This window comes from Eptesicus fuscus, chromosome 12 (genome assembly GCF_027574615.1).
Source record: "Eptesicus fuscus isolate TK198812 chromosome 12, DD_ASM_mEF_20220401, whole genome shotgun sequence".
NCBI lineage: Eukaryota > Metazoa > Chordata > Mammalia > Chiroptera > Vespertilionidae > Eptesicus > Eptesicus fuscus.
Window position 1 is genome coordinate 63361420 of NC_072484.1, and position 27851 is coordinate 63389270.

Consider the following 27851-nt stretch of genomic DNA (forward strand, 5'->3'; position numbering starts at 1 on the left):
CACACACACACACACACACACATTAACAATTACTGTCCTTATTTCTAGAACTGGTCATGAGGTTGTAGCTGGTATTTATTGCTACCTTCTTCTACTACCCATTCTACATTCCCTTTGTCTTAGCAAGCCATTTCGGCTGGAAAGTGGTTCTTTGCCTGATGGGTGACCCAAACCTTCATTTCTGGCATTAGTAGACCTGACTGGATTGTTGAAGTTTTCCACTGATCTTAATGCCAGGGCATGTTAATACAAATAGGCATCCTAGGATCACCTATGTTCCAAACATACTCTTCCTTACCTCCATTGTGGAGTAGCAGCTCAATTTTTCCTTAGTAGTGAGGAGCAATTACCCCAGACAGTATAGTGACTACCTTCTTTTCCTGCTAATTCAGAGATGGGAGGAGCCCAAAGTGGTTGGACAGCAGTCTTAACTTCCAGTTCAATGCGATTGTTGTGTCTCTGTTGCTTAAATTCTTAGCATAAAATATTGTAGTGTCATACCTTCTTTTGAAACAAAGACTTCCTTTGAAACCAGCAACACATAAGATGATGGGACAGGAAGCAAAAATTTTACTAGTGGGTTAATACTGAGTAGTGCTCATTTGGTTTCCCTCTGCACGACTCCCCCCAACCCCCAATTGATTCTTGTTATGGGAAAAACAGCAACATATATTGGACACTGATTTAGAGCTTATACAGCCTCCTGGAGAATAGTGTATTGTCCCCTAACTGGCATTGTACCTGAGTCTTTCAGAAAGCCATTCCACCATTCCATCAAGACTGCTGCTCCAGAATGGTGGGGGACACAGTAAGACAGGCAGGATAGTAAGAAGCTAGGAAAAATTCCTTGGCAAGTAGAATGGGGAAACTGAGACAGATAGCTGAACAAACTGGCTGAGCAATTTACAGCCAGATACAGAAGGTCACCTCCCTAAAGATAACATCTGGGCCTCAGTTGTATGTCAGCTCCAGGCCAAGAAAAGCAGCAAAATCAGGACTACCTGCAATGACTAAATTGCCAGCTCACCATTCAGGAGAAACTGGGACCCTGAAGGGGCACAGATGGAAAACTGATGAATATTCTGGGGAAACCCTAAGATTCCCACCTGCAAGAGAGAGATAAAGGCCTTGGCAGAGTAGCTCAGTTGGTTAGAATGTCGTCCCCATACACCAAGGTTTCGGCTTTCTGACTGTTCTACCTCCAAGGCTGTTCTACCTGTGGAACGTTTAAACATTTTGACGACTTCTGATCCTCTCCACCTCCTCTCTCCCTCAGCACACCTGCTCTCAGACCTCCATCATCACTCACTTTCTTCTTCTCCATCCCTCCTGTCTTCATTTACCCGCTACTGAGCCTGGACTCCACAGTCCGATCTTCAGGCGTCTCTGCATTCTTTCTTGCTCTTTAGTTGTCGCAGCCAAGCTCCATTCCTCGCCAAATCCAAGTCCGTCTTCTCCACTGGCTCGGAACACTCGGCCCCCGTTTCGGTGGAAACAAATTGGAACGTTAACCGAAACCCACTCAACGTCTAGGGCTGAGGACGGTGTTTTTAACTTTTTCATTGTTCTTAATTCTCCAACTTCAACAATGTAAACTTCTCACTTTCATTGAAGCACCGCAAAGCCCACCCCCTGCGTTCCGCGGCTGCTCCCGATAGGTCGCCTTTAGGAGACGCAGGCGCACTCGCCGCCGCCGCGAGGGGCATGACGGGACGAGGGGCGGGGCACGGGGGCGCGCAGGCCGCACGCACCGTGCACGTCCGGGCCGCGGGGTCCAGGTGGGCCGTGGTCCGCGCGCGGCCGCGGCTGCCCTCTTCCGAGGCGGGAGGGGCAGACGGAGAAGGCTCGGGCCCGGCGGGAGCCATGTTTGTGGCACGCAGCATCGCGGCGGACCACAAGGACCTCATCCATGATGTATCTTTCGATTTCCACGGGCGGCGGATGGCGACCTGCTCGAGCGACCAGAGCGTCAAGGTGCGCGCGGAGCCTTCGGGCGCGGCCGATCCCGGAAGGAGGAGAGTGGGGCGTGCGTGACCCGCTGTTTGAGCGGAGGCACCCGCGCGTAGAAAGGGGACGACTTCCGATATCGGGGCGCGCCGCCGGGCACCAGGCCTGGAACCCAAGGGAGGCAGGCCAGCTGCGCCCGGCCACCCTCGCCCCCTTTGGTGGGGTACACAGCCGCCCCAGGGTGCCGCGGTGCGCCCGTGCTGAGCGGGCGGGCGTCCTGGCCACGTGCGCGCTCCCGCCCCTGGGGCCACTGCGAGCCCGCGCGGGTTTCCCGCGAACCCTCGTTTGGGTCCCTGTGGGTGGGAGCCAGGGAGCTTCCTGAGCGTAACCTCCTGTAGGGGTCTGTGGGTCCGCGGAGTGCTGGCTGTGGCTGTACTGTGACACGAAGCTTGCTCTGGGAGAGCACTGTGCCGTGGAACCTGTAGGGGAGTCAGTTCGCGGCGTGTTCCCAAGTTCTGCGTGCCTCATCCCTCACCTGGGGAGATGGTTCTTGCCTTGTGTTCAGGTTGGAGGCTCACCTTATTTCGCGCCGAAAGAAAAATGCAAATCCACTTACACCCAGTGAAGTTCTCTACCTACAATCTTAGCACTTGGGAGTGTTGGGTCGCTTACCCTTTGAGACAGGATGGATGGACCTGGAGCGTAGTAGGCTACACTAACCATTTTAAATTGTACATTACAGTTCCGTGGTGTTAAGCACAACATTTTTCATTGTGCAACCCGTCGCCACTGTCCGTCTCAGGAACTTTTTCTTCATCCTAAACAGAAACTCTGTACATAGTAACTCCCTCTTCCGTTCTCCACCTAGCACCTACCTACCTGGTCACCTCTAATGCTCTTTCTCGTACTTCATATAAATGGAATACATCATTTGTCCTTTTGTGTCTGGCTTATTTCCCTTATTGTGATGTTTTCAAGGTTCATTCATATTTATAGCATGTATCAGAATTTCATTTTTAAGAACGAGTAATATTTTGTCTGTATACAACGCATTTTGTTTATTCATCTACCTTTTGGCTGTTGTGAATATTGCATTCATGTCTGTTAACTGAGTAGGTAGTTACTTTTTTTTTCTTATCCACTTATTACTGAATCATCTGGTAGATCATTAAAATTGGAGGTTTTGTCTGTTAGTGTTGCAGTGAAAATCTTCATTGCTTTAGCTTTTCGTGTATTTTGGATAGTTTCCTTACAGTAGAGAAATTAGTAAATATTTTAAAAGCGTTTGAGAATAATTGGCAAATTGCCAGTGAGAGTATTGATTTGATAGCATCATTTTCCATGTCAGACATTATCATTACAATTTTTTCCATTTAAATGTTTTTATGTGGTAAAATCCAATTTGCCATCTTACGTAAAATAAAATTTACCATCTTATCCATTTTTAAGTGTACAGTAAAGTAATATCAGGTACATTCATATCTTTCTGCAGCCATCCACCTCCAGAACTTTTTGGTTTTGCAAAACTGAAACTCTGTACCCATTAAATAATAGCTCCCCATTCCCCAGCCCCCGGAAACCACCTTTCTGCTGTGAATTTGACGACCTCATATAAGTGGAATCATACATTTGTATTTTTTGTAACTGGATTATTTCACTTGGTGTAATGCCTTTGAATGTTGTAGCATGTGTCAGAATTTTCTTTTTTAGGCTGAATAGTTCATATGTATTGTATATTCCACATTTTACTTACTCATCTGTCCATGGACTTGGGTTGCTTCTACATTTTAGCTATTGTGAAAAATGTTGCTGTGAATGTGGGTGTACAAATATCTCCTTGAGACTCTGAATTTTATTATTTATTTGTTTTTTAAATTAATTTTATTAGTGTAACATTGGTTAATAACATTTTGGAAGTTTCAGGTGTACAATGCTATAATACATCATCTGTGTTTTGCATTGTGTGCTCACACGACCCAAAGTCTAGTCCCCTGTCACCATATATTTGACCTACTTTACTCTCTTTATCCTCCCCCTTACCAACCCTCCCCTCTGGTAGCCATCATACTACTAGTATTGTCCCATGTCTTTCAGTTTGTTTGTTTGTTCGTTTGTTGCTTCTTTTTTATATTTCACATATGAGTGAAATCATGTTTCTTGTCCTTTTCATCTGACTTATTTCACTTAGCATGATACTCAAGATCCATTCATGTTTTTGCAAATGGCAGTATTTCATTTTTTTCTTACAGCTGAGTAATATTTCATTGTATATATGTACCACATCTTCTTAATCCAGCCATCTGTTGAAGGACACTTTTACATTGTTTCCATGCCTTGGCTACTGTGAATAATGCTGCTGTGAACATAGAGGTACATATATCTTTACAAATAAATGTTTTCAAATTTTTCGAGTAGATACCCAGAAGAGGGATTGCTGGGTCATACGGTTAGCTCTATTCTTAATTTTTTGAGGAACCTCCATACTGTTTTCCATAGAGGCTCCACCAGTTTACATTCCCACCAGCAGAGAATGAGGGTTCCCTTTTTTCCACATCAACTCCAACATTTGTTATTTCTTGTCTTATTGCTAGTAGGCATTCTAACAGGTGGTATTTCATTGTTGTTTTGATTTACATTTCCCTTAAAGTTGAGCATCTGTTCATATATTTGTTGGCTGTCTGTATGTCTTATGGGGAAAAGTGTTCAGGTCCTCTGCCCGTTTTTTAAATTGGATTGTTTTGTTGGGTTGTATGAGTTCTTTATATATTTTAGATATTAGCTCTTTTTTGGAGGTATTGTTTGCAAATTATCTTCACCCCTTCAGTTTGTTGCTTTTTTGTTTTGTTGATGATTTCTTTTTCTGTGCGGAAGCTCTTTAATTTGATGTAGTTCCATTCATTTATTTTTGTATTTCCCTTAGGAACAATGGTTCAGTATTCACTAACTCAGTGTTTATGTCAACATAGAGACCATAACTACCTTGAATAAGACTTGACTGTAATTGTAATTGTGTCTATTTCCTGTTAGAGCTCAGATGCCTTGATCCCACCCAGTGCTTATTAGCCCAGTGCCTGACACATCCTAGGTTCTCAATAAATATTTGAATGAAAGAATGAATGTTAGCTTATTCTTTTGTGAATTCATGTTCACCTCCTTTGCCCTAATACTAATTTAGTCTTAATGTTTTTCATATTAACTTTTTGGAATTCTTTGTATGAAATATATGTCTTTTAATTTTTTTATAGGTCTGGGATAAAAGTGAAAGTGGAGATTGGCATTGTACTGCTAGCTGGAAGGTTAGTATTTATTTTTACAGTAATTTTTAAAAATTGAATTGTTTAATATCTATTTGGGAGTATTAGTGACTTTGCTGTTCAGCTTTGGGAGAATTATAAAATTTATACTTCTTGCCGAAACCGGTTTGGCTCAGTGGATAGAGTGTCGGTCTGCGGACTGAGGGGTCCCGGGTTCGATTCCTGTCAAGGGCATGTGCATTGGTTGCGGGCACATCCCCGGTGGGGGGTGTGCAGGAGGCGGCTGGTCGATGTTTCTCTCTCATCGATGTTTCTGGCTCTCTATCCCTCTCCCTTCCTCTCTGTAAAAAATCAATAAAATTAAAAAAAAATAAAATTTATACTTCTTTTCCTAAAAAGGAATTTTACATTTTTCAGTATAAAAGTAACAGAGTACACTTTAGAAATTTGAGAATAAGAAAATTTGTAATTCCATAGCATTCTAACATAATTATTTTTAGCACATTAGTATTAATTTTCGATTTACATATTTTCAGTAGCTGTAATGTTTCATACACTTTTATTAATTTTTTAAAAAACAACTTCACTCAGGATTTTACATACCTTAAGAGTCATCAATTTTAAGTGTACAGTTCAGTGAGTTTTAGTAAATACAGTTGTGCAAACATCCCCACAATGTAGGTGTTTTTTTAATACATTTTATTGATTTTTTAAGAGAGGAAGGGAGAGGGATAGAGAGTTAAAAACATCGATCAGAGAGAAACATCCATCAGCTGCCTCCTGCCCACTTCCTACTGGGGATGTGCCCGCAACTAAGGTATGTGCCCTTGACCAGAATCGAACCTGGACCTTTCAGTCCGCAGGCCGACGCTCTATCCACTGAGCCAAACCGGTTAGGGCCCCACAATCTAGTTTTAGAACACCTTCCTCAGCCCTGAAATTTCCCTTGTGCTAATTTGGGGTTAATCCCCATTTTTCTCTCAAGCTCCAGGCAACCACTGAACTATTTTTTGTCTCTTATAGCTTTACCTTTTTTTTTTTTTTTTTTTAGCCATTTCAGATAAATGGAATTCTATAATATGTAGTTCTTTGTTTCTGACTACTTTCTCTTAGCATGTTTTTGAGGTTTATCCATGTTGTGGCATGTGTAAGTAGTTTGATATTTTGTAATGCTGAGGAGTATTCCATTGTATAGAGAAAGGCATGTTTTGTTTATTCATTCACCAGTTGATAGACATTTGGAATATTTCTAGTTCTTCATAATTATGAATAATGCTATTATTAACATGCCATATAAGTCTTTGTGTGTACATACATTTTCTTTCTCTTAGGTAGATACCGAGGAGTGGAATGGCTGGGTTGTATATGTTTTAACTTTCTAAGAAACTGCCAAACTGTTTTCCAAAGTGCCTGTACCATTTTATATTCCCACCAAGAAATATATGAGGGTTCCAGTTTGTGTACATCCTCCCATACACTTGGTATTTTCTCACTCTTTTTTTTATTATTATTATAGCCATCTTAGTCGGAGTGAGTTGCTATCTCATTGAGTTTTGATTTGTATGCCCTTAATGACTAAAGATGTTGATTAAGTTTTTATGTGCCTATTTGCCATTCATACATCTTTGGTGAAGTGTCTATTCAAATCTTTTGCCCTCTTCCCTTTTTAAAATTGAGATGAGATTCACACAACATAAAATTAATTATCTTAAAGCAAACAGTTCAGTGGCATTTATTCCATTGACAGTGTACAGCTATCACTTCTGTCAAGTTCCAAAGCTTGATCATTCCAAAAGGAAACCCCATTTTTTGCTTCTTAATTTCACAACTACTCTCATAAGTACTTCAGAGTGTTTTCAAAGGCTTTTTAAAAACATACTACCCCCTGGCAATGGGCAAGGAGACACCTGATTGGTGGTGTTGCTCTTATATCAATCAGGGGCAAAGCAGATGTACAGTCCTTAGTTCATCCTAGCTTGATGCCTGTGTCGGTGGCCAGAGCTGTTTCATGCCTGAGGCACATTAAAAAAAATAAAAAATAAAGACATAAATATACCAATAAATACTATAGCCTCTTTTGCTTAACTAATGGATATTTAAGTTGTTTCTTTTTATTGTAATGAACATCTTTGTGCAATATTTATTCTTTAGTTAGATTGTGCTTTACCCGGAATCTGACATTTAACAAAATCTCACTGCCCTTAGTACATCTTTTTACTTAATAGCCTGTATAAATAAGAATTAAAGGTGAAATAAGAATAAGACTGGACAAAAAAAAGAATAAAAACTAAAGGTGTAAGGTTTGCTTTTGGATGATGATATTGTTATCATGTTAACAGATTATTAAAGTATTCTGAGATTATTGAGTGTTAAAGTATCAGATATGCAGAAGCATAAAACAAATTTTGTAAACATAATTGATGGACCGATGCTTGTCACATAGTATTTTTATTGGCAAGCAGAAATGAAATTCTGCTGTGAAGACCTTTCGGTCTTTTTTTTCCTTTGGTCAATGCGAAGAGTTGAAGAACAGTAATTTGACATTTTTCCTATATAAAGATACTGCTTTTGAGCTTTAAATTATTTTCTCAGAATACAAGGATTTGGGTTTCTCTATATTTGCTCACTCATTACCTCTTTTCTTAGAAGAGTCCATTGTCTAGACAAACATCAGAGTCATTTAAGCATTTTGTTGCTATAGTTTCTATATACTGTTAGGCTTTTGAAGCAAATAATTTTCATTAATCTTATTTATTAAGTGTATGGTTCCTGTAGATATAATTTGCAAAGTTAGTGGACTAGTAGAATCTCTATTAAAAGTTTGTTTAGGCTAAACTCTGAAGCAGGTCTCTATTAGCACTAGAAAAGGTCAGCTTTATCCAGTGGATTTTTCTTTATAAGTAAAATGTTAGAAGAACTTGACTCCAGAAAGGCTACAATTCTAAATATCCTTAAGTTAAAAAGTTTTAGAATTTAACTTTTTATATTGTTAAATTGAATGGCTTTCTTCTTTTACTGAAGTAAAAATACCTGTATTCTGTTTCTTTAAGTAAAACCTTAAATGTGTGAAATACGTTTTTTGTTTTTAATTCATCAGACACATAGTGGATCTGTGTGGCGTGTGACATGGGCTCATCCTGAATTTGGACAGGTTTTGGCTTCCTGCTCTTTTGACCGAACAGCTGCTGTTTGGGAGGAAATAGTAGGAGAATCAAATGACAAACTGCGAGGACAGAGTCATTGGGTAAGATATTTGTTAGTTTTTGAGAAATGCGGGGCATGAGCATCCAAGGAGCATTAGTCTTTCCATGAACACTTCAGGCACTTGGTGTAAGATGTTATCACTCCCCTCTGTGTTTATCAGTTTCATTGTTCTTTCTTCCATGTTTTTCTCCTGTTTATCTCATTTTGTTTTGGGCTTGAAGTGGAAGTTAGGAGTACCCATGGCATTGTTGAAGTATAACTTTCATGGTGAATCCAGAATATTTGCTTTGTCATAGAGTACACTCTAAAATTCTTTAAAAATTGTTTTTTCCCTTTTGTGGTTACTTTTTCCTTCTTACAAAATATACTCTTTTATACTCCTCTTTTTTCTTCTTATCTGTTTTTGCTGTAACTCTAGTTCTTTGATTGAGTGTTTGAATTTAGGTAAGAGCATAGTGTGTTTGCTATTCAAGTTCCCTGTCTGTAAAATGAGAGAATTGAACTTGATTGCCTTGAAGACCCATTCCAGTGTTTTCTCCCCCACTCTTTATTTTTCATAGTAGATACTGAGGTACAAGTATAAAATTCAGAAGGTACAGACAAGTGTATACAGTAGGAATGTCCTCTTCTCTGGTCATAAGGTTTCTTTCTATAGGCAGTCACTATTACAGGTTTTTTGTGTATCCTTCCGGATATATTCCATGTCTTAATAAGGACATAAAGCCCTAGCCGGTTTGGTTTAGAGGATAGAGCGTCGGCCTGCGGACTCAGGGGTCCCAGGTTTGATTCCGGTCAAGGGCACATGCCTGGGTTGCGGGCTCGGTCCCCAGTAGGGGTTGTGTGGGAGGCAGCAAGTCAATAATTCCCTCTCATCATTGATGTTTCTCTCTCTATTCCTCTCTGAAATCAATAAAAGATATGTATATGTGTTTGTGTATAAAGGACATAAAAAGAATGGTCCCAGGTGGGTGGGGTCAGACCAGACATCGTCCGCAACCTCAGTATTAGAGTTCTGGCTAAGAAAGAATTCAGAGGCAAGACTCAAACTATAAGAGAAAGTTTATTTAGCAGGTCACAGAGGTAGAAGTGAGCTGTAGAAATGGGCTCAGGATATGCTGGACAAAGAGTTGATTCCTGTCCCTAGCTGGATGGTGAGAGATTTTATTCTGATACTCAGAATGGCACCCAATTAAAAACTTATTGTTTATTTCTGGAATTGTCCATTTAATATTTTCGGACTGTGTTTGACATCTGGTAACTGAAACCACAGAATGGGAAAACACAGATAAGGAGGGAACTATTGTATATAATTTAAATTGTTAAATTTTTTTTTTTTCAGGTTAAGAGGACAACGCTAGTGGACAGCAGAACATCTGTTACTGATGTGAAATTTGCTCCTAAGCATATGGGTCTTATGTTAGCAACCTGTTCAGCGGATGGTATAGTAAGAATATATGAGGCACCAGATGTTATGAATCTCAGTCAGTGGTCTCTGCAGCATGAGATCTCATGTAAACTAAGCTGTAGTTGTATTTCTTGGAACCCTTCAAGGTAAGCTAGCACAACAAACTTCTGATAATTTAATCCTAGTTAAACAAATGGTTAAATTTTTAAAAATCCTCACCCAAGGATATGTTTGTAATGATTTTTAGAGAGAGGAAGGGATGGAAAGAGAGACTGAGAGAGAAATAAACATTGATGGGAGAGAGAAACATCGATCTGTTGCCTCTGGTACATGCCCTGACTTGGGATCAAACTCACAAACTATGTGCCCTTGACCGGGAATCAAATCTGTGACCCTTCAGTGCCTGGGCCAATGCTCTAACCACTGACATACACTGGGCAGGGCAACAGATCCTTCTTTTTTATAGCTGCATATATTCCATTGTGTAAATGTATCATAGGCTTTTTATTTTATTTTTCTTTAAAGAGTAGTGTTGATTTTTTTTGAAAGAGGAAGGTGGAAGAGAGAAACATCGATGTGAGAGCATAACATTGATCTGCGGTCTTCTGCAACACCCTCCTCTGGGGATCAGGCTTGCAACCTGGGCATGTGTCCTTACCAGGAATTGAACTAGCAACTTCTCAGTGCACGAGACAACACCTAATCAACTGAGCCATACTAGCCAGGGCATACCACAGCTTTTTTTTATCAGCAAATACTGATAGGCACTTGGGCTTTTTCAGACCTTAGCTATTATAAATAACTAGAAGCCCTTTGCACAAAGATTCGTGAAATAGACCTTCCTTCACCTGGCTGCCGGCACCAGTTTTCCTCTGGCACCTGGGACTCAGGCCTTGGCTCTGGCCACCCGCCGATCAGAGTGCCTCCCGCCGGCGCGATTGGCCACCCAGAGTCCTGCCGCCCGCGCCTTCCACCGGCCCCATCAGTCCCCGCTCAGCGGCCTGGCGGCCCATCGCGCCGGTGGGAGGAGCAGGGGGCGGGAACTTGCGAGTCCCCGCCCCCCGCTTCTCCTGCTGGCCCAATCAGCCACCCTGGCCACCCCGAGTTCCGCCTCCCGCCGGCCCAATCGTGGGTGTAGCGGAGTGATGGTTAATTTGCATATTGCCCTTTTATTATGTAGGATGCTGCTATGAACATAGTGTTGCATTATATTTTTTGTGATTGGTGTTTTAGGATTCTTAGGATACTAGAGGCCCGGTGCACGAAATTCATGCATGGGTAGGGTCCCTAGGCCTGGCCAGCGATCAGGGCAGATTGGGACCTCTGGCTGCTGGCCAGGGCCTTCCTTCTGGCTGCCAGCTGGGGCATCCCTTCCCTGGCTGCTGGCTGCCGGCTGGAGCCTTCCTTTGTTCCCTGCCACCCCTTGGTGGTCAGTGCATATCATAGCAAGCGATCGAACTCCCACTCTCCTGTTCAAACTCCCAAGGGGATACTTTGCATATTAGCCTTTTATATATATATATATATATATATATATATATATATATATATATATATATTTTATTATTATTATTATTATTATAAGTGGGATTGCTGGGTCAAATAGCAGTTCCATTTTTAATTTTTTGAGAAAACTATATTGTTTTCCATGTTGCTGAACTAGTAGTGTACTTAGTGTTCCCTTTTGTCCCCACATCCTCGTTAGCACTTGTTGTTTGCTGATTTATTGATGGTAGCCATTCTGGAAGGTTTGAGGTGATACCCCATTGTGGTTTTAATTTGCATTAGTGATATTGAGCATTTTTTCTTTTTCTATTTTTTTAAACATATTTTTATTGATTTCAGAGAGGGAGAGAGAGATAGAAACATCAATGATGAGAATCATTGATCGGCTGCCTCCTGCACGCGCCCTACTGGGGATCCAGCCCACAACCTGGGCATGTGCCCTTGACCGGAATTGAACCTGGGGCCCTTCATTTCACAGGCTGATCCTCTATCCACTGAGCCAAACCAGCTAGGGCTTGAGCATTTTTTCATATGTCTTTTGACTATATGTATATCCTCTTTGGAGAAATGTGTATTCAGGTCCTTTGCTCATTTTTAAATTGTATTTTGTCTTCATTTTGTTGAGTTGTATGAGTTCTTTATATATTTTGGAAATTAACCTCTTACTACATGTATCATTTGCGAATATGTTCTTCCATACAGTGGGTTCCCTTTTCATTTTGATGATGGTTTCTTTTACTGTGCAAAAGCTTTTTTAGTTTGATATAGTACCTTTTGTTTTTTTGTCCTTTGTTTCTCTCACCCTAGGAGATGTATTGGTGAAAATTCTGTTTAGTGAGGTGCCTGAGATTTTTATTGCCTACATTTTCTTTTAAGATTTTCATGGTTTCTCAACTTATATTTAAGTCTTTTATCCATTATGAGTTTATTCTTGTGTATGGCATCAGTTGATGGTCTAGTTGCATTCATTTGCATGTATCTGCCAGTTTTCTCAGCACCATTTATTGAGGAGACTGTCTTTCTTCCATTGTATGCTCTTGCCTCCTTTGTCAAATATTTGTTGACCGTAATGGCGTGGGTCGATTTCTGGGTTCTCTGTTTTGTTCCATTGATCCATATGCCTGTTCTTGTGCCAGTACCAGGCTGTTTTGATTACATTGGCTTTGTAGTATAGTTTGATATCTGGTATTGTGAAGCCTTCAACTTTGTTCTTCTTTCTCAAGATTGCTGCGGCAGCCCTAACTGGTTTGGCTCAGTGGATAGAGCGTTGGCCTGCAGACTGAAGGGTCCCGGGTTCGATTCTGGTTAAGGGCATGTACCTTGGTTGCGGGCACATCCCCAGTAGGGGTTGTGCAGGAGGCAGCTGATCGATGTTTCTCTCTCATCAATGTTTCTAACTCTCTATCCCTCTCCCTTCATCTCTGTAAAAAATCAATAAAATATATTTAAAAAAAAAAGATTGCTGCGGCTCTTTGGGGGTCTTTTTTGGTTCCATATAGATTTTTGGAATATTTTTTCTAGATCAGTGAAATATGCCATTGTTATTTTAATAGGGATTGCATTGAATCTGTAGATTGCTTTGGGTAGTATGGGCATTTTTAAAAATATATTTTTATTGATTTCAGAGAGGAAGGAAGATGGAGAGAGAGATAGAAACATCAATGATGAGAGAGAATCATTGATAGGCTGCCTCCCACACACCCCCCACTGGGGATTGAGCCCGCAATCCTGCATGTGGCCTGACTGGGAATTGAACCATGACCTCCTGGTTCATAGGTTGACGCCCAACCACTGAGCAACACCTGCCAGGCTCCACTCTGATCTTTATTTCCTTTCTTCTACTTATTCTGGGCCTTTCTTGTTCTCTTTCTAATTCTTTCAGTTGTAGGGTTAGATTTTTTATTTGAGCTTTTTCTTGTTTGTTTGTTTGTTTTTGAGGTAGATCTGTAATGCTATGAACTTTTGCTGTGTCCCAGAGATTTTGGATTGTTGTGTTCATTTTCATTTGTTTCCAGGAAATTTTTGATTTCTGCCTTGATCTCATTCATAATCCATTCATTGTTTAATATCAAGCTATTCAGTGTTTGAATGTTTTTGAGTTTCTTTTTATTGTAGTTGATTTCTAGTTTCATGCCATGATGATCTGAAAAGATGCTTGATCTGATTTCAATCTTCTTGAATTTGTTAAGACTTATTTAGTGTCCTATCATGTGGTTTATTTTTGAGAAAGATCCATGTGCACTTGAGAAGAATGTGTATTCTGCTACTTTGGGATGAAATGTATTGTAAATATCAATTAAATCCATCTGATCTGGTGTGTCCTTTAAGACCAGTATTTCCTTGTTGATTTTTTTGTCTGGAAGATCTATCCAGTGATGTCATCGTGGTTGGTGTTCAAGTCCCCTACTATGACTATATATTTCTATCAATCTCGCCCTTAAAGTCTTCCAAGTGATTTTTAAAATATATTTAGGTGCTCCAACATTGGGTGTGTATATGTTTACAAGGGTTATATTTTCTTGTTGGATAGATATCTTTAGTATTATGTTAGTGTCTTTCTCTGTCTCTTATTATGCTCTTTGTTTTGAAGTCTGTTGTCAGATATGAGTTTTGTTAGCCCAGGTCTTTTTCTTCTGTTAAGTGCTCTGTTTTCTTTTTTTAAATATGAACCAGGGATTGAATCAGGGACCCTTTGGTCCGCAGGCCAACGCTCTAACCACTGAGCCAAACCAGCTAGGGCATGTTCTATTTTCTTTCTTTTTTTTTTTAAATATTTTATTGATTTTTTTACAGAGAGGAAGAGAGAGGGATAGAGAGTTAGAAACATCGATGAGAGAGAAACATCGATCAGCTGCCTCTTGCACACCCCCTACTGGGGATGTGCCCACAACCAACGTACATGCCCTTGACCGGAATCAAACCTGGGACCCTTGAGTCCGCAGGCCGCCGCTCTATCCACTGAGCCAAACCGGTTTCGGCTTCTTTTTTTTTTTTTTTTAATATATTTTTATTGATTTCAGAGAGGAAGGGAGAGGGAGAGATAGAAACATCAATGATGAGAGAGAATCATCAATCTGCTGCCTCCTGCATGCCCTCTACTGGGGATCGAGCCCACAACCAGGGCATGTGCCCTTGACCACAATCAAACCTGAGACCCTTCAGTCCCCAGGCCGATGCTCTATTCACTGAGCCAAACTGGCTAGGGCCATGCTCTGTTTTCTTAATAGCTCACTCTCTTACCTAGAGGTTTGGCTAAGTTTTGTCTAAGTAGGTGGGGTGGGTTAGTAAGATTTCTTTGTACAGACTGCTAAAATGCCAAAACAGGAGGACTTGACTTTGTGGATGGAGCACTTTAATGTATTTTGTTTCTTCTGGTCCCTCTTCGTGCCAGTTTTGGAGTACTACTTTACTTCAAGTTCTTCTCTCTCTTCTAAGTTCTATATCATCCCACTTGGATCCTTTCTCAGACTTTAGCCTAGAATAGAGTTAGCCACCAGCCTTGGGGGTCTTCTGATTGCAGTTCTTTAAATGAATCATTTCATGATTGCCCAATGACTCATTCCTATTGTTTGCATTTGTGGATTGAAGATTCTGTGTCTTGCCTTTTGCTTCTTGTCTTTAGAGTCTTCCAAATTTCTTCATTTTTGATGGCACATTCGGATTTCTAGCACTGTTGTGGTGTTACTCTTTCATCATTTCCATGGAACTTTAGGAGGGAGGAGGAGGAGGAGGAGTTGTGGATGATCAGCCTATCATATACAGATAGCTGGGTGGTTTTTCTCACGGTTTGAGTCATATTTGGAAAACAGCCTAAATGTGAACATCTTATTTCTGGATGTACAAATGAGGTAATTCCCAATTTACCTTTCAACCAGATGTTTTATAATTTGACTTAAAAATCCTTTAAAAGATATTTTTAATACCTTTAGAATATGCTATTGTAAATATACTTTTAGTCCTTGCTCAAATATTTAATATTGTTAAAAAAAAAGTTATATTTATAGAACATTGAAAAAGAGTTTGTGCCCTGCTGGTGTGGCTCAGTGGTTGAGCATTAACCTATGAACTAGGAGGTCATGGTTTGATTCCTGGTCAGGGCACATGCCTGGGTTGTGGGCTTGATCCCCAGGAGTGGGCGTGTAGGAGGCAGCCAATTGATGCTTTTCATCATTGACATTTCTATTTCTCTCTTCCTCTCCATTCCTCTCTCTGAAATCAATAAAAAAATATTTTTTAAAAAAAGAGAGTTTGTGAGATAAAGAAATTACTGTGGAATTTACATCTCTGAATGGTCAAGAAATATTATAAACAACTTGTAATTTTATTTTATTACCATAGAACTTTGCCATTTACTTGGTATTTTCTTAGATTAGGTAACTTGATTCATTTTCAATAGCTTTAGTAATAAAGAACTAAACGTGTGTTTTTTTATTAACACATTTTGTTTTCAGCCTTATGAGTTTCAGATCACAATATCAAGGTCAGAGATTAAATAAGGTTGTCATGTTCATTGAGATATTACTTAATCAGGATGAGGGAGGCAAAGGAAATCAATATATAGGTAATTAGATATTTAATTGAATAGAAATAATTTAGCCTAGAATTTAATAGAGTTCATTCTCTTATTGCTTATCTTTTTGCTTTTTAAAATGAGTCTAGAGAAGAAAAAGACATTTGGGGAGCATGGGAGCATGCCTTCTTGAGGGGTTTCTTCTTTTTGTTTAAGCAACTTAAAATCTTTTTGTCATGAATTTGATCACCATAAGGTTACTTTTCATTCCATAGTTAATGACCAAATCTTTCAGGAAGAAAAATTTGAAGAACTTGTAGGTGTTTTATTTTTTGATCTACTGAATGCCTGAAACCTTTTCTTTTGTTGAAAAAGAAACTACTTTTTTTTTTTTTTAGCAGTAATAAAATGTGGTAAAAACAATGCAAAACAGGATGGTAGCCATGGTCCCCATCCCGAGCAATCTCAAGGACACACTCCCAAGGTGTTGCTGTGGTGAATGTATGGCAGGGATTTAATCACAGTCTTGCTTACTTGCAGGTTCTAGAGCTGCTGGATGCTAGCTTTTTAAATTCTCTGAATTAAATATAATAATTTAATCGTTATGTGAAATATTTTTTGCTTTTCATTTCTAGCTCTCGTGCTCATTCCCCCATGATAGCTGTAGGAAGTGATGACAGTAGTCCAAATGCAATGGCCAAAGTTCAGATTTTTGAATATAATGAAAACACCAGGTCAGTACTGCTTTCGTTAAGTATTGTTCCAAATTGCATTTTAATAATATTAGCTTTTAAAAATGTTTAATTTTTAAAAGTGTTATTCCTTTATTTATTAGCTGAATTATGTATTATTTATTACATACTTACTAATTTCCTATGATATGCAATGTTCTGTGATAGACTATCCTATATAATAAAAGCCTAATAGGCTAAGTGTCCAACTGTTCATTTGACCGGTCCACCAGTCACTATGACACACACTGACCACCAGGGGGCAGACACTTGGACTGGTAGGTTAGCTTGCTGCTGGGGTCTGGCTGATTGGGACTGGGCGAGATGGGCCCGACATGCCCTGGAGCCCTCCCATGGTCCCTCCCTGGCCCCGATCATGCACCGGTGGGGTCCATTTGCCTGGACTGCGCCCTCTCACAATCTGGGACCCCTCAGGGGATGTCCGCAGGCCAGGCCGAGGGATCCCACTGGTGCACGAATCCATGCACCAGGCCTCTAGTGATAATATAAAATTGAATGATACAGATGACAAGGTAATTGATTTCCAAGTATGTACCATCTTGCAAGGAAAACAAGCAAACAAAAAAGTAAAAAATGGTGATGTATTTTATAAACCAGGAGAATCAGGATATTAAGAGTTTATACCTATGGGGAGGAAGCCAGGAAGGTTCCCCCAAAGGCAGACCTATAGGATGAGTAGAAGTTAGCCAAAGAGGGCAAAACATTTCAGATGGAGAAAACTGCATGTGATAAGGTCCATGAACAAGAGAGCCAATAAATACACACACACACACACACACACACACACACACACACACACTGCATGAAGATTCGTGCAATAGACCTTCCTTCCCCTGGCTGCCGGCACCGGTTTTCCTCTGGCACCCAGGACCCAGGCCTTCGCTCCGGCCTTAGCGGAGAAGCCACGCCTCTTCAGTCTTCAGTCTTCATTTGTCTTCAGCCTTCAGCCTTCAGTCTTTAGTTTTTGCTCAGGCCAGAGCCTCAGTCTTCGCTCTGCCTGTGTATGCAAATTAACCTGCCATCTTTGTTGGGTTAATTTGCATACCCCTGATTGGCTGGTGGACATTGCGGAGGTATGGTCAATTTGCATGTTTCTCTTTTATTAGTGTAGGTACATATATTTTTTTTGATTTTAGAGAGGAAGGGATGGGAGGGGAGAGAGAGAGAAGAGAGAGAGAGAGAGAGAGAGAGAGAGAGAGAGAGAGAGAGAGAGAGAAATGATGAGAGAGAATCACTGATTGGCTGCCTCCTGCACGCCCCCCACTGGGGACCAAGCCCACAACCCAGGCATGTGCCCTTGACCGGAATTGAACCTGGGACCCTTCAGTCCGCAGGCCAACGCTCTATCCACTGAACCAAACCAGCTAGGGCTGCATGTGAATTATTGATCAGCCGCCTCCTGCACGCCTTCTACTGGGAATCTAGCCCACAACCTGGGCATGTGCTCTGACAGGGAATTGAACAGTGACCTCCTGATTCATAGGTTGATGCCCAACCACTGAGCCACAGTGGCCAGGCTCTAGAAACATCTTACCAGGATTTTTTCATCCGGTCCTGTTTCCAGAATTGGGTCATTTGCTCAGGTTTTAGCTGCAAAAAGGAGTCAGCATGTGTCTGGCATTTTCTGCATCTAGAATGACGGGGAAGTGGCATTGGGTAGATAACAATGTCTGCATGTATGTCTGGAGGTAGTAGTGGGGAGGGATTGACTTAGGAAGTTATTAGACCTTTTCAAGTTTAGCTATTTTTGGATTTTTTGGGGTCTGGTTCTTTGAAGTAAGAGTTGTTTGAAGGTTCTTAATAGATAGAACATGGTACACAGAGGACATGTGATAATGGATTATATAGCATTCAGTTATTAATACACCATTTAGTACATAGGAAACATCAAATTAACCAGTATATTGGATATTTTTATTTCTATTGTTGAATGAAAATATTAATTCAGACCTGGCCTGATAAATGATATAAATAAGTGTCCTGCATTTATATAGGTTACAGAGCACTTTCACACATATTATGAAATTTGAATGCTAACAACCATCTTATAGTTAGGGGAGGAAGCTTTTATATTAGCACTATTTTCCAAATGTAAAAAGTGAGACCAATAAAGTAAAATGACTAGTCCAAAATCAAAAAGAGGAGTCAGGACCACATAGTAAAGCAAGGGTATATGTAAGATTGTTCAGGGTGATCAATATAGGGAGAAAAGAGGTCAAGGAAGGAACTTCGAAGTGCATACTAGCTTGTAGATATTTCAGAAAGAATGTTGTGATGAAAAGAAGGCCAAGTAGAGAATGCTGGGAACACCAATATAGTGTGAGGTAAAAGTAGGTTTGCAGTTGTAATTATGGAAAACACAGAGTTTATTCTTGTATTTACTAGTTGCTTTATTATTTTCCATACAAACAGCTGTAAGCCTAATGTTGCCACACCCTGTATTTCAGAGGGGAGTGGTGGAAGCTAACCCCCTCTCTAACACACACTACTTCAGTTCTATCCCTGATAGCCATTTGAAGACAGAAAGAAGTAATAGAAAAATCCGATATGCTGTCTCCTTCATTGTCTTGTTCTTTATTTGCAGATATAAAAATAGAATAGTAAGGATAAAGTAGACTTTGTTATAGCTTCCTTTATCACCACTAAAAAACCCCCACTCAATTCCTGTTGTTATCAGCTTTGCTTTTTTACTTACACTCAAATATTTAAGAAATTCAATTATCCTTTTTAAAAATAATTCAAGACCTCATTTTAATAAAGTTTTTCTTAAAGTGTTCTAAATTAAATTTAAAAAATCAACAGAAGAAACCTGGGAAGTTTTAGAAATTTCCTAGGGCTACAATAACACATCACTACAAAGTGGTGGCTTAAAACAAATTTATTCTTAGATTTCTGGAGTCCAGAAGTGTGAAATCAAGGGGTTGTCAGGACTGTGCTTCTTCTAAAATCCTTCCTTGTGTCTTCAAGCTTCTAGTGGCTGCACAAGTTCCTTGGTGTGTGGCAGCTAACTCCAATCTTTGCCTCTTTCTTCATATGTTCGTATTCTTATATGTCTTTCCTCTCTGTACTTTATAAGGACACTCAACATTGGATTTAGGGCCTACTCTAAATCCAGGTGATGCTCTCATCCCCAGATTCTTAGTTATATCTGCAAAGTCCCTTTTTCCAAATTAGGTCACATGCACAATTTAAGTGTTTAGGACTTGGACATACTACATACTGCAGATGTAAATATTCATTGTGAGCAATATAAAAATAATTGAGGTATGTCAACATGTGGATTTAAGAATTTTTTATTTCTGGAATTTTTAATGTAAAATTGTTTGTTTTTTCATTAGGAAATATGCAAAAGCTGAAACCCTTATGACAGTTACTGATCCTGTCCATGATATTGCATTTGCTCCAAACCTGGGAAGGTCTTACCACATTCTGGCCATAGCAACCAAAGATGTGAGAATTTTTACATTAAAGCCTGTGAGGTGAGTTTTTGAAACAATTACTAATTTAAACGTGTTCTTAATGCTTAATTATTTTCATTTGTGGGGGAGAGTATAGAGGCAACTGTGATCTGAAGAATGTATTCTTTAATGAACATTTCATCTTAATTACAGTCCAACCTTGGTTCTCAAACATCTCCCATCTTGAACAATTCATTTCTCAACCCGACAACCCTTTCATGCTGATACCTGTATGATCAGTCATCCCTCTCTCAAGCTACAAAAGAGAGTGTGCCAGTATGAGTCAGTTTATTGCTAAACTTCACGTTGTTAACATCTCAGGAAATTGTGCTGTGAATACTTCTGTGTTTTATGGCTTTTGTTGCTGCTTATTATTATTAACTTTTCATTTTTTACTGTGCATTTCATTTCCTTTTTATAAATTTTCACTTACATTTCATGTCCTTTTTGTTTTAAAGTGTTTATTTATAGATTAAAGTACATTAGACATGTACTGCATATAAGAAAGGTTAAAACAGGGAATCATTTGTGGGTCTGGAATGGATTAATTCAGTTTACATTATTTCTAATGGGAAAAAATGATTTGGTTTTCGAACAGCTTTCCAGAATGAATTAAGTTCAAGAACCAAGATTCCACTGTATGTTTTATTTAGACTGATACTAACAATGAATTAGATCCTCTGAATATAATTGGTATTCTATAAATGTTTGAATGAAGGTGGTTGTCTAAGGGAAAATTAAATTAACACTGAGTCATTCTTGTGAATAACCTTTTAGCTTTAATTTTAGAATTGTGAGTTTGTCATTTTTTTCTTCCTTCTATTCTTCTCTTCCTACTGATTTATTTTCTTTTCAATCCTCACTGAAGGTTATGTTTATTTTATTTTATTTTTTTAATATATTTTATTGATTTTTTACAGAGAGGAAGGGAGAGGGATAGAGAGTTAGAAACATCAATGAGAAAGAAGCATCGATCAGCTGCCTCCTGCACACCCCCTACTGGGGATGTGTCTGCAACCAAGGTACATGCCCTTGACCGGAATCAAACCTGGGACCTTTCAATCCACAGGCTGATGCTCTATCCACTGAGCCAAACTGGTTAGGGCTATTTATTGATTTTAGAGAGAGAGGAAGGGGACGGGAGGAAGAGAGAGAAATATCCATGTGAAAAAATAACTGATTGGTTGCCTCGCAGACAGGTGTCCTGACTGGGTATTCAACTCACTACCTGGGTATGTATATGCCCTGCTGGGGAATTGAACCAGGAACCTTTCGGTGTGTGGGCAACGATCCAGTCATCTGAGCCTTCTGGCTGGGCTCCTACTACTTTTCTTTTAAAATGAATTATTTCATCTATTTTATTCCTCTACTTTGGGGGAATAAAATCCTCTTTCATTGTATTTTCTATGAAATAGTCTAAAAAAAAAAATAGTCTCTCATTATCTTTTATGTGGGGGGATCACGCCAGGTATTGGAGAGTCAATTGAACATTACACAACTCAATGAGCTAATGTGGGGAGGGTATGGGTATGCACATTATTATAAAATAACTAGAGGCCCAGTGCACAGATTCGTGCACCTGTGGGGTCCCTCACCTGGCCTGCAGGGATCGGGCCAAAACCAGCTCTTTGACATCCCAGAGGGGTCCCAGATTGCGAGAGGGCACAGGCCAGGCCAAGGGACCCAATCATGGCCCGGGAGGGACCGCGGGAGGGCTCCAAGGTGTGTTCAGCCCATCTCGCCCAGTCCCAATAATTCGGACCCCAGCATCAAGCTAACCTACTGGTGGTAGCGTCTGCCCCCTGGTGGTCAGTGCACGTCATAGCAACTGGTGGAATGGTTGAACGAATGGTCGGACACTTAGCATATTATATAGGATATGGTAAGTAGGTGAGGCCATTTATATATTTTTTTGTTTAGATAGGTGTGTTTTTTTTTTTTTTGTGTGTGTGTTTTTTTTTTTTTTGTGTGTGTGTGTGTGTGTGTGTGTAAACCTGTTTGCAGAATTCCTCAGGAAAATTTTTTGTTAACAGGAAAGAACTTACTTCCTCTGGCGGACCAACAAAATTTGAAATCCATATAGTGGCTCAGTTTGATAATCATAATTCTCAGGTTTGGCGAGTGAGTTGGAATATAACAGGAACAGTGCTAGCATCTTCAGGCGATGATGGCTGTGTAAGATTATGGAAAGGTAAGATTTCGATGAAGAATTATTGCCTTATGTTGCTGCTTTAGAATTTTCACTTAGAAATGTAAACTAAGTATTTTGAAAAAAATTATCTTTCCATAGCTACTTTTAAATTATGTCTTATATTAATTTATTTTGAACCTTTATCAGTTTACCTAGTTCATAGCAGTTAAAGACTAATTGAATTGCTTTTAAGATTCTGCATGGAATAAAGCAACTTTTTATATATATACTAGAGGCCCGGTGCATGAAATTCGTGCACAGGGGGGATGGGGGTGAGTGACGGGGGGTGGGGACGGGATGTTACCCCTCAGCCCAGCATGCACCCTCTCCAATCTGGGACCCCTCGAGGGATGTCCAATTGTCCGTTTAGGCCCAAGGTGGGATCGGGCCTAAATGGGCAGTCAGACATCCTTCTCACAATCCAGGGCTGCTGGCTCCCAACCGCTCGCCTGCCAGCCTGTCTGATTGCCCCCTGGTGGTCAGTGCACATCATAGTGACCAGTCAAATGGTCAATGAGTCGAACAGTCACTTAGGCTTTTATATTTGTATAGACTAGTGGCCCGGTGCATGAAATTCATGCACGGGGTGGCGCTGTCCCTCAGCCTGGCCTGCACCCTCTCCAATCTGGGACCCCTTGGGGGATGTCTGACTGCTGGTTTAGACCTAATCCCTGTGGCTTTGTCCGGAAGGTCTCCCGGTCTAATTAGTTTTATTAGTATAGATATTTTTTTGATTTCAGAGAGGAAGAGGGGGAGAGGAGGGGGGGAGAGAGAGAGAGAGAGAGAGAGAGAGAGAGATATTTAGAAACATCAATGATGAAAGAGAATCATTGATCGACTGCCTCCTGCACACCCCCCAGGGGGATCTAGCCCACCATCTGGGCATATGCCCTAATCGGGAATCGAACCGTGATCTCCTGGTTCATAGGTTGATGCTCAAGCACTGAGCAACACGGGCCGGGCAACAAAGCAACTTTTAAAAGTGAAAGTAACTGTCACAGAAATATGCAGTATCTCTAAAATACTGTTTGTTATATGTGTAACTTGTGCAAACTCAGGATAGGATTAGAGTCATCTCTTACTTTATTAAATAATTGCTTTAGCCAACCAGCTATTAATAGGAGAAAATCCAACATATTCTTCACTTCCCCCCTGCAACTCCCAAAAGTTCAAGAATTTGGGATCCACTGATTCTAAAATTTCTTACAAATGCCAAGCTGAGAGAGACTGGTCTGATTAGTCAACTCTCTAGTTGCTGTAGTGTGGTGTGCATTTTTGCACAATTATTTATCCACTGGGCAGAGGTTTCTTTGATTTGTGCACCATTCTAGTCAGTGTTTTCCCATACCTTGGATCCAAAATTGTAAGTTAGTTCATTTACCCTGAACAGTTATTGTTTCCCAAAATGCAGTTTGGCTAAGTCAGTTTTAGGCTGTGGTAGAAGTAGCCCAGACTTCCCTTTCTAAAGTGTAATTTGATTTCACAGGCTTTGATGCCCTTTTCTGCCTCTGGGCTTTAGTGAGACCACCCAGGTCCACCCCAGCAGGCTCCCTAACTTGGGTTTCCTTGGGTTCAGTGTCTCCAATGACCAATTTTGCATTCAAAGAATTAAGCCATTTTGGATAAGCCACTCAAACCCAAAGGTTTTGTTTCCTACATCCATCTCTGAGGACATTAGGTACCCATTTGACTTATACTTGCATAACCATTTGACAATTCCATTACCCTACATATACATGTAATTGAAACTTGTTATAATGAAGATAAATGATTTATCTTGATATTAACTTAATGTAATAATGTCGCAGCTTAGAGAATTATCTTCGAGGAAGGGAAATGGGAGGTGAAAGATTTGTTAAATTAGTAATTCTTTTAAAACTTTAAAAAGTAATTATTAAAATTAAGATGAGTGTTTTGTTTTTTTAAATGTCTTTAACATTTATTCTGACTGACATGTAGCCTGTAGGACACTTGTTTCTTTAAGTATAGTTTAAGGTCATGTACATAGATTTGTGCCCTTGAGCATAGGTATTAATCTTATTAATGTATTTGGCCATTTTCCTTTCAGCTAATTATATGGACAATTGGAAGTGTACTGGTATTTTGAAAGGTAATGGGAGCCCTGTCAATGGGAGTGCTCAGCAGGGAAACCCAAATCCTTCCCTAGGTTCAAATATCCCAAATCTTCAAAATTCATTAAATGGATCTTCTGCTGGCAGGTAGGCTGTTTTATGGGAAAACTAGAAACTATTTTATTTTTAAATCATTCTCGTAGCCTTACTAAAGGTGTGTTATTTCATGGATTTTCAGACTGAAGTAAGAAAATTACCTAGTCATAATATTACTTAGTGATAATATTTACAGGTAGGTTGTGAGGCCATACAAACAAAATTATATTATAAAATTTAGATAAAGAGGAAATATGGGATAATACTGAGGATTTTAGCCATAGATTATTAGTGTGCTAGTACTGCTGGCAGTGTAGCTTTTGAATCGGGTCAAACTGAAATCTTAAATAAAATAAATTATGGCTTTGTAGAAGAGAGTTAATTTTTTTTTGTTTTGTTTAAAATGTTAATGGAGATTATAAGAAAAATTCTGAGTACTTGATTTTTTTAGAATTTTTAACATTTTAGATTCTTATTGATCTTAATAAAGAATATTTGATGTAATCTAAAGAGTCATACTGTTGTTTTCGTATTCAAATTTTAAGTATGTGAATTTGTATGGTAAAATTATTTTAATATGCCTTTGTGAATAATTTGGAATATTCAGAAACTTCAAAGCACAGCCTTAACAAACTGTCCTGTGGTTATCCTGTTGTCATCTTAAATAAAAGCAGAGAATTGTATTTAAAAATTTCTCAACTATTTTTATATTGTTATATTTATATAAAGAAGTCCTGTTATTTGATTTTGAGGTTTAAGTATTTGCATGGAAACAATTTCAGGTTACCATAGAAGATATCAGATTATAAAGATGATTCCAGAAGCAAAGGATACTAGTATAAATTAAAAGGAAAAAACACAAAATCTAGTTTTTGGTTGTTGCTTGTATCGCATATTTTCTTTTGTAAAGAGCTTTGAAATTTTGAAATTTGTTCTTACTGTGCTAATACCCATGTGTGTTAGATCTGTGATGCATTTTCCCTTCTCCAATTGTATTATGTCCTTTAACAGAAAGCACAGCTGAGTACCAGCTAACTGGAGTAACTTTGCTGTTTTGCTGCTTGTTGCATGCACACAGGAATGGAAAGCAAGCTCCTTTTCCCCTTCCCCAGCGCCATTTGACCTCTTCCAAGATACACCAGCAGCCTGCTTACTACTACTAAACTGCAATCCAAAAAGCTTCTAAAAACAGTATATATCTTTTCTTTTTGTATTGGCCAGTTTATTGACACTATTTGAAACTTTTGAATATAAATGGAGAGGCTTTTTGTTGAGACATTGTCACCAAAACAATTTTTGGAAATGTTTTTGAAATTAACCTGGGTTTTTAAAATGAAAAGGATTTATTACCACCCTTATAAGTAGTTGGGAGGAGGGAAAATATAACTTTATTCCATTTGGAGAATGAAGGTTTATTTCTTTTGTTTTTCTAAAACAGTAAGCTAAAATGATGAATTTTTATAATTTTAATTTGAAGCTTTAATATTTTTCATAAAGATTGTTTTGAGTGCTAATCTGTTTACCTTTTGTAGAATTGGTTTAAACATGATATTCAGTACAACTCTCATTTCTTTGTAATATTTTTAAAATATTAGTAAAGGTGGAGAAAAGTAGTAGTAAAATGGAACTGTACAGTTTGTAGCCAAATTAAATATTTGGTATTGCATCATTTATAATTTGGTAGTACAATTAAAACACCTTTGTAAGCTTTTTATTCATATTCACTAAAGAGATAAATGTTTCTTTTATGTGCTTGTTTGTATATATTTATGGTGTGATTCTATGGTTTAAATTTCCTTCAAGTCAAAATTGGGAAACATACTATAAGAGAAGCAGTTGAAATTTTGCTGAAATTGTGCATGCACATTAACTTCCACATTCCTTGTCCCTGAATTTTCTTAATTTAGTTGGCTGCTTCATGTAGTTAATATCTTATAGAACTGTGACCTTAAAGACAAAGCCATAAATTTTTTTTTTGCTAAAGTGCATAATTATTATGAGTAAGTTATAATTAAATGTCAGAATAACAGCAATAGGACATATTCTTTGAGCCCTTTTAGTTATCAAAATTTTGTACTATTGTAAGGATTTGCAGCAAACCAACTAAGAGTATTCAGAGATTGTATTTCTTTGAAAGTATGTTGCAATAACTGGCTATACTTTGTGAAAGTATATTTGAATTGGTTTTCAGTATCATGTTTGCATTAAAAAATGTGAAATATGTGCCAGCTGCTACTACAAATGAAGCGTTACTTAAAATAAATTAAGAGCTTATTAGATTTGTAAATTTTCAGGATAGCATCAAATGTTTCTGAGAGGTTAGAAAATGTTTTAAAATATATAATTGTCTCTTTTTTTAACATTCATTCTGGTAATTTTTTTTAACATTTTAACAGATTGTAGTTTTTTCTTTCAAGTTTCTATACTTGCTTAGGCAAGCGTGATTTGAGTAAGGGTCTTGATTTTTGGATAATATTATGTTCTGTTAGTTTGGCATGAATCTATTAAAGCTATTTCCCCCCCGGCATTTGTTTTTTCCTCTTTGGTTCTCTTTGTATTTACTACTTTTCTCTTTTTCTTTTTCTGTTGTTTTGTTTTGGTGTCTTGTTCCTGTCTTCATTTTTTCAGGTATTTCTTTCCCCTTCTGGATTCCCCACAGGCTCGATCGAGATGGTGCAATTATGCCCAGCTTCTTCCTTCTCCTCCTCCTCCTCCTCCCTCTCTTCCTCCTCTTCTGGTTGAGCACTCTTTCGATATTGACACTGCTAACCTCCAGTATCCTCAGCCATGCAGACAATCTCTGTCTAGGCCTCTTAATCCCTTAACTGAGAATGAAGGGGTTTAAAACATTGGCTTAACACTTAAAGGCTTTATTTCAGTGCTTGTAGATGCTTTCATTCTAGCTGCTTTTTGTTTTTCTTCACTTTTATTTCAGAAGATTTTTCTAATATAGGGTCTGTCTTGCATGTATTACAACCAGAACACAGTGTTTGGAACCTAAACGTGTTAGTGCTTCTGCATCAAAGAGATATTTCTTCATTGGTTGATAACCTTTGATGGAATGAGATACGTATAAGTAACATTCAACTGTGAGAACTACACCCACTAACTGACTTGAAAGTGCCTGTTCTGTAAATTTTACTTTGAATTGCTACCATGGTGTTAAGTTTCTTATGGTTTGTCATATTGGTTAATGTGAAAGCATATCATTATAAAGTTCACTCTGCCTTTGATACATATTAAGAAATATGCTTTTAATTTTATAGGTTAATATTGAAACTGACCAGTTTGTAAAATAAATCATTCCTGTGTATAAAGCAGCAAAACATAATATGGACTGTTTTGTCTTTTTATTAAACAAAGGAACTTATTTTTATTACCTATAATTGCTGTTTAAAGCTATTGTAATTATTCTCCAAGTAGATTATTTAATAAAACATATTTTAAATATATGAA

At 38.9% G+C, this 27851-nt stretch overlaps 1 protein-coding gene and 1 pseudogene across 2 annotated transcripts; both read left to right on the plus strand.

The window, feature by feature from the left end:
• Positions 1-1723: 1723 nt before the first annotated feature.
• SEH1L (SEH1 like nucleoporin) lies at positions 1724-27726 on the plus strand. 2 transcript variants are annotated; one of them, XM_008159571.3, is made up of 9 exons: positions 1724-1974; positions 5193-5243; positions 8299-8445; positions 9745-9956; positions 16462-16560; positions 19917-20057; positions 22070-22227; positions 24296-24446; positions 27024-27726. In XM_008159571.3, the coding sequence occupies exons 1-9, from the start codon at positions 1864-1866 to the stop codon at positions 27238-27240; spliced, it is 1287 nt and encodes a 428-aa protein (XP_008157793.1). In that variant the 5' UTR covers positions 1724-1863; the 3' UTR covers positions 27241-27726. The 2 variants fall into 2 exon arrangements, with proteins under 2 accessions (XP_008157793.1, XP_008157801.1); XM_008159579.3 differs by lacking the exon at positions 27024-27726 and adding an exon at positions 25407-26922.
• On the plus strand, positions 7082-7226 carry LOC114230081 (small nucleolar RNA SNORA48; annotated as a pseudogene).
• Positions 27727-27851: the final 125 nt, after the last annotated feature.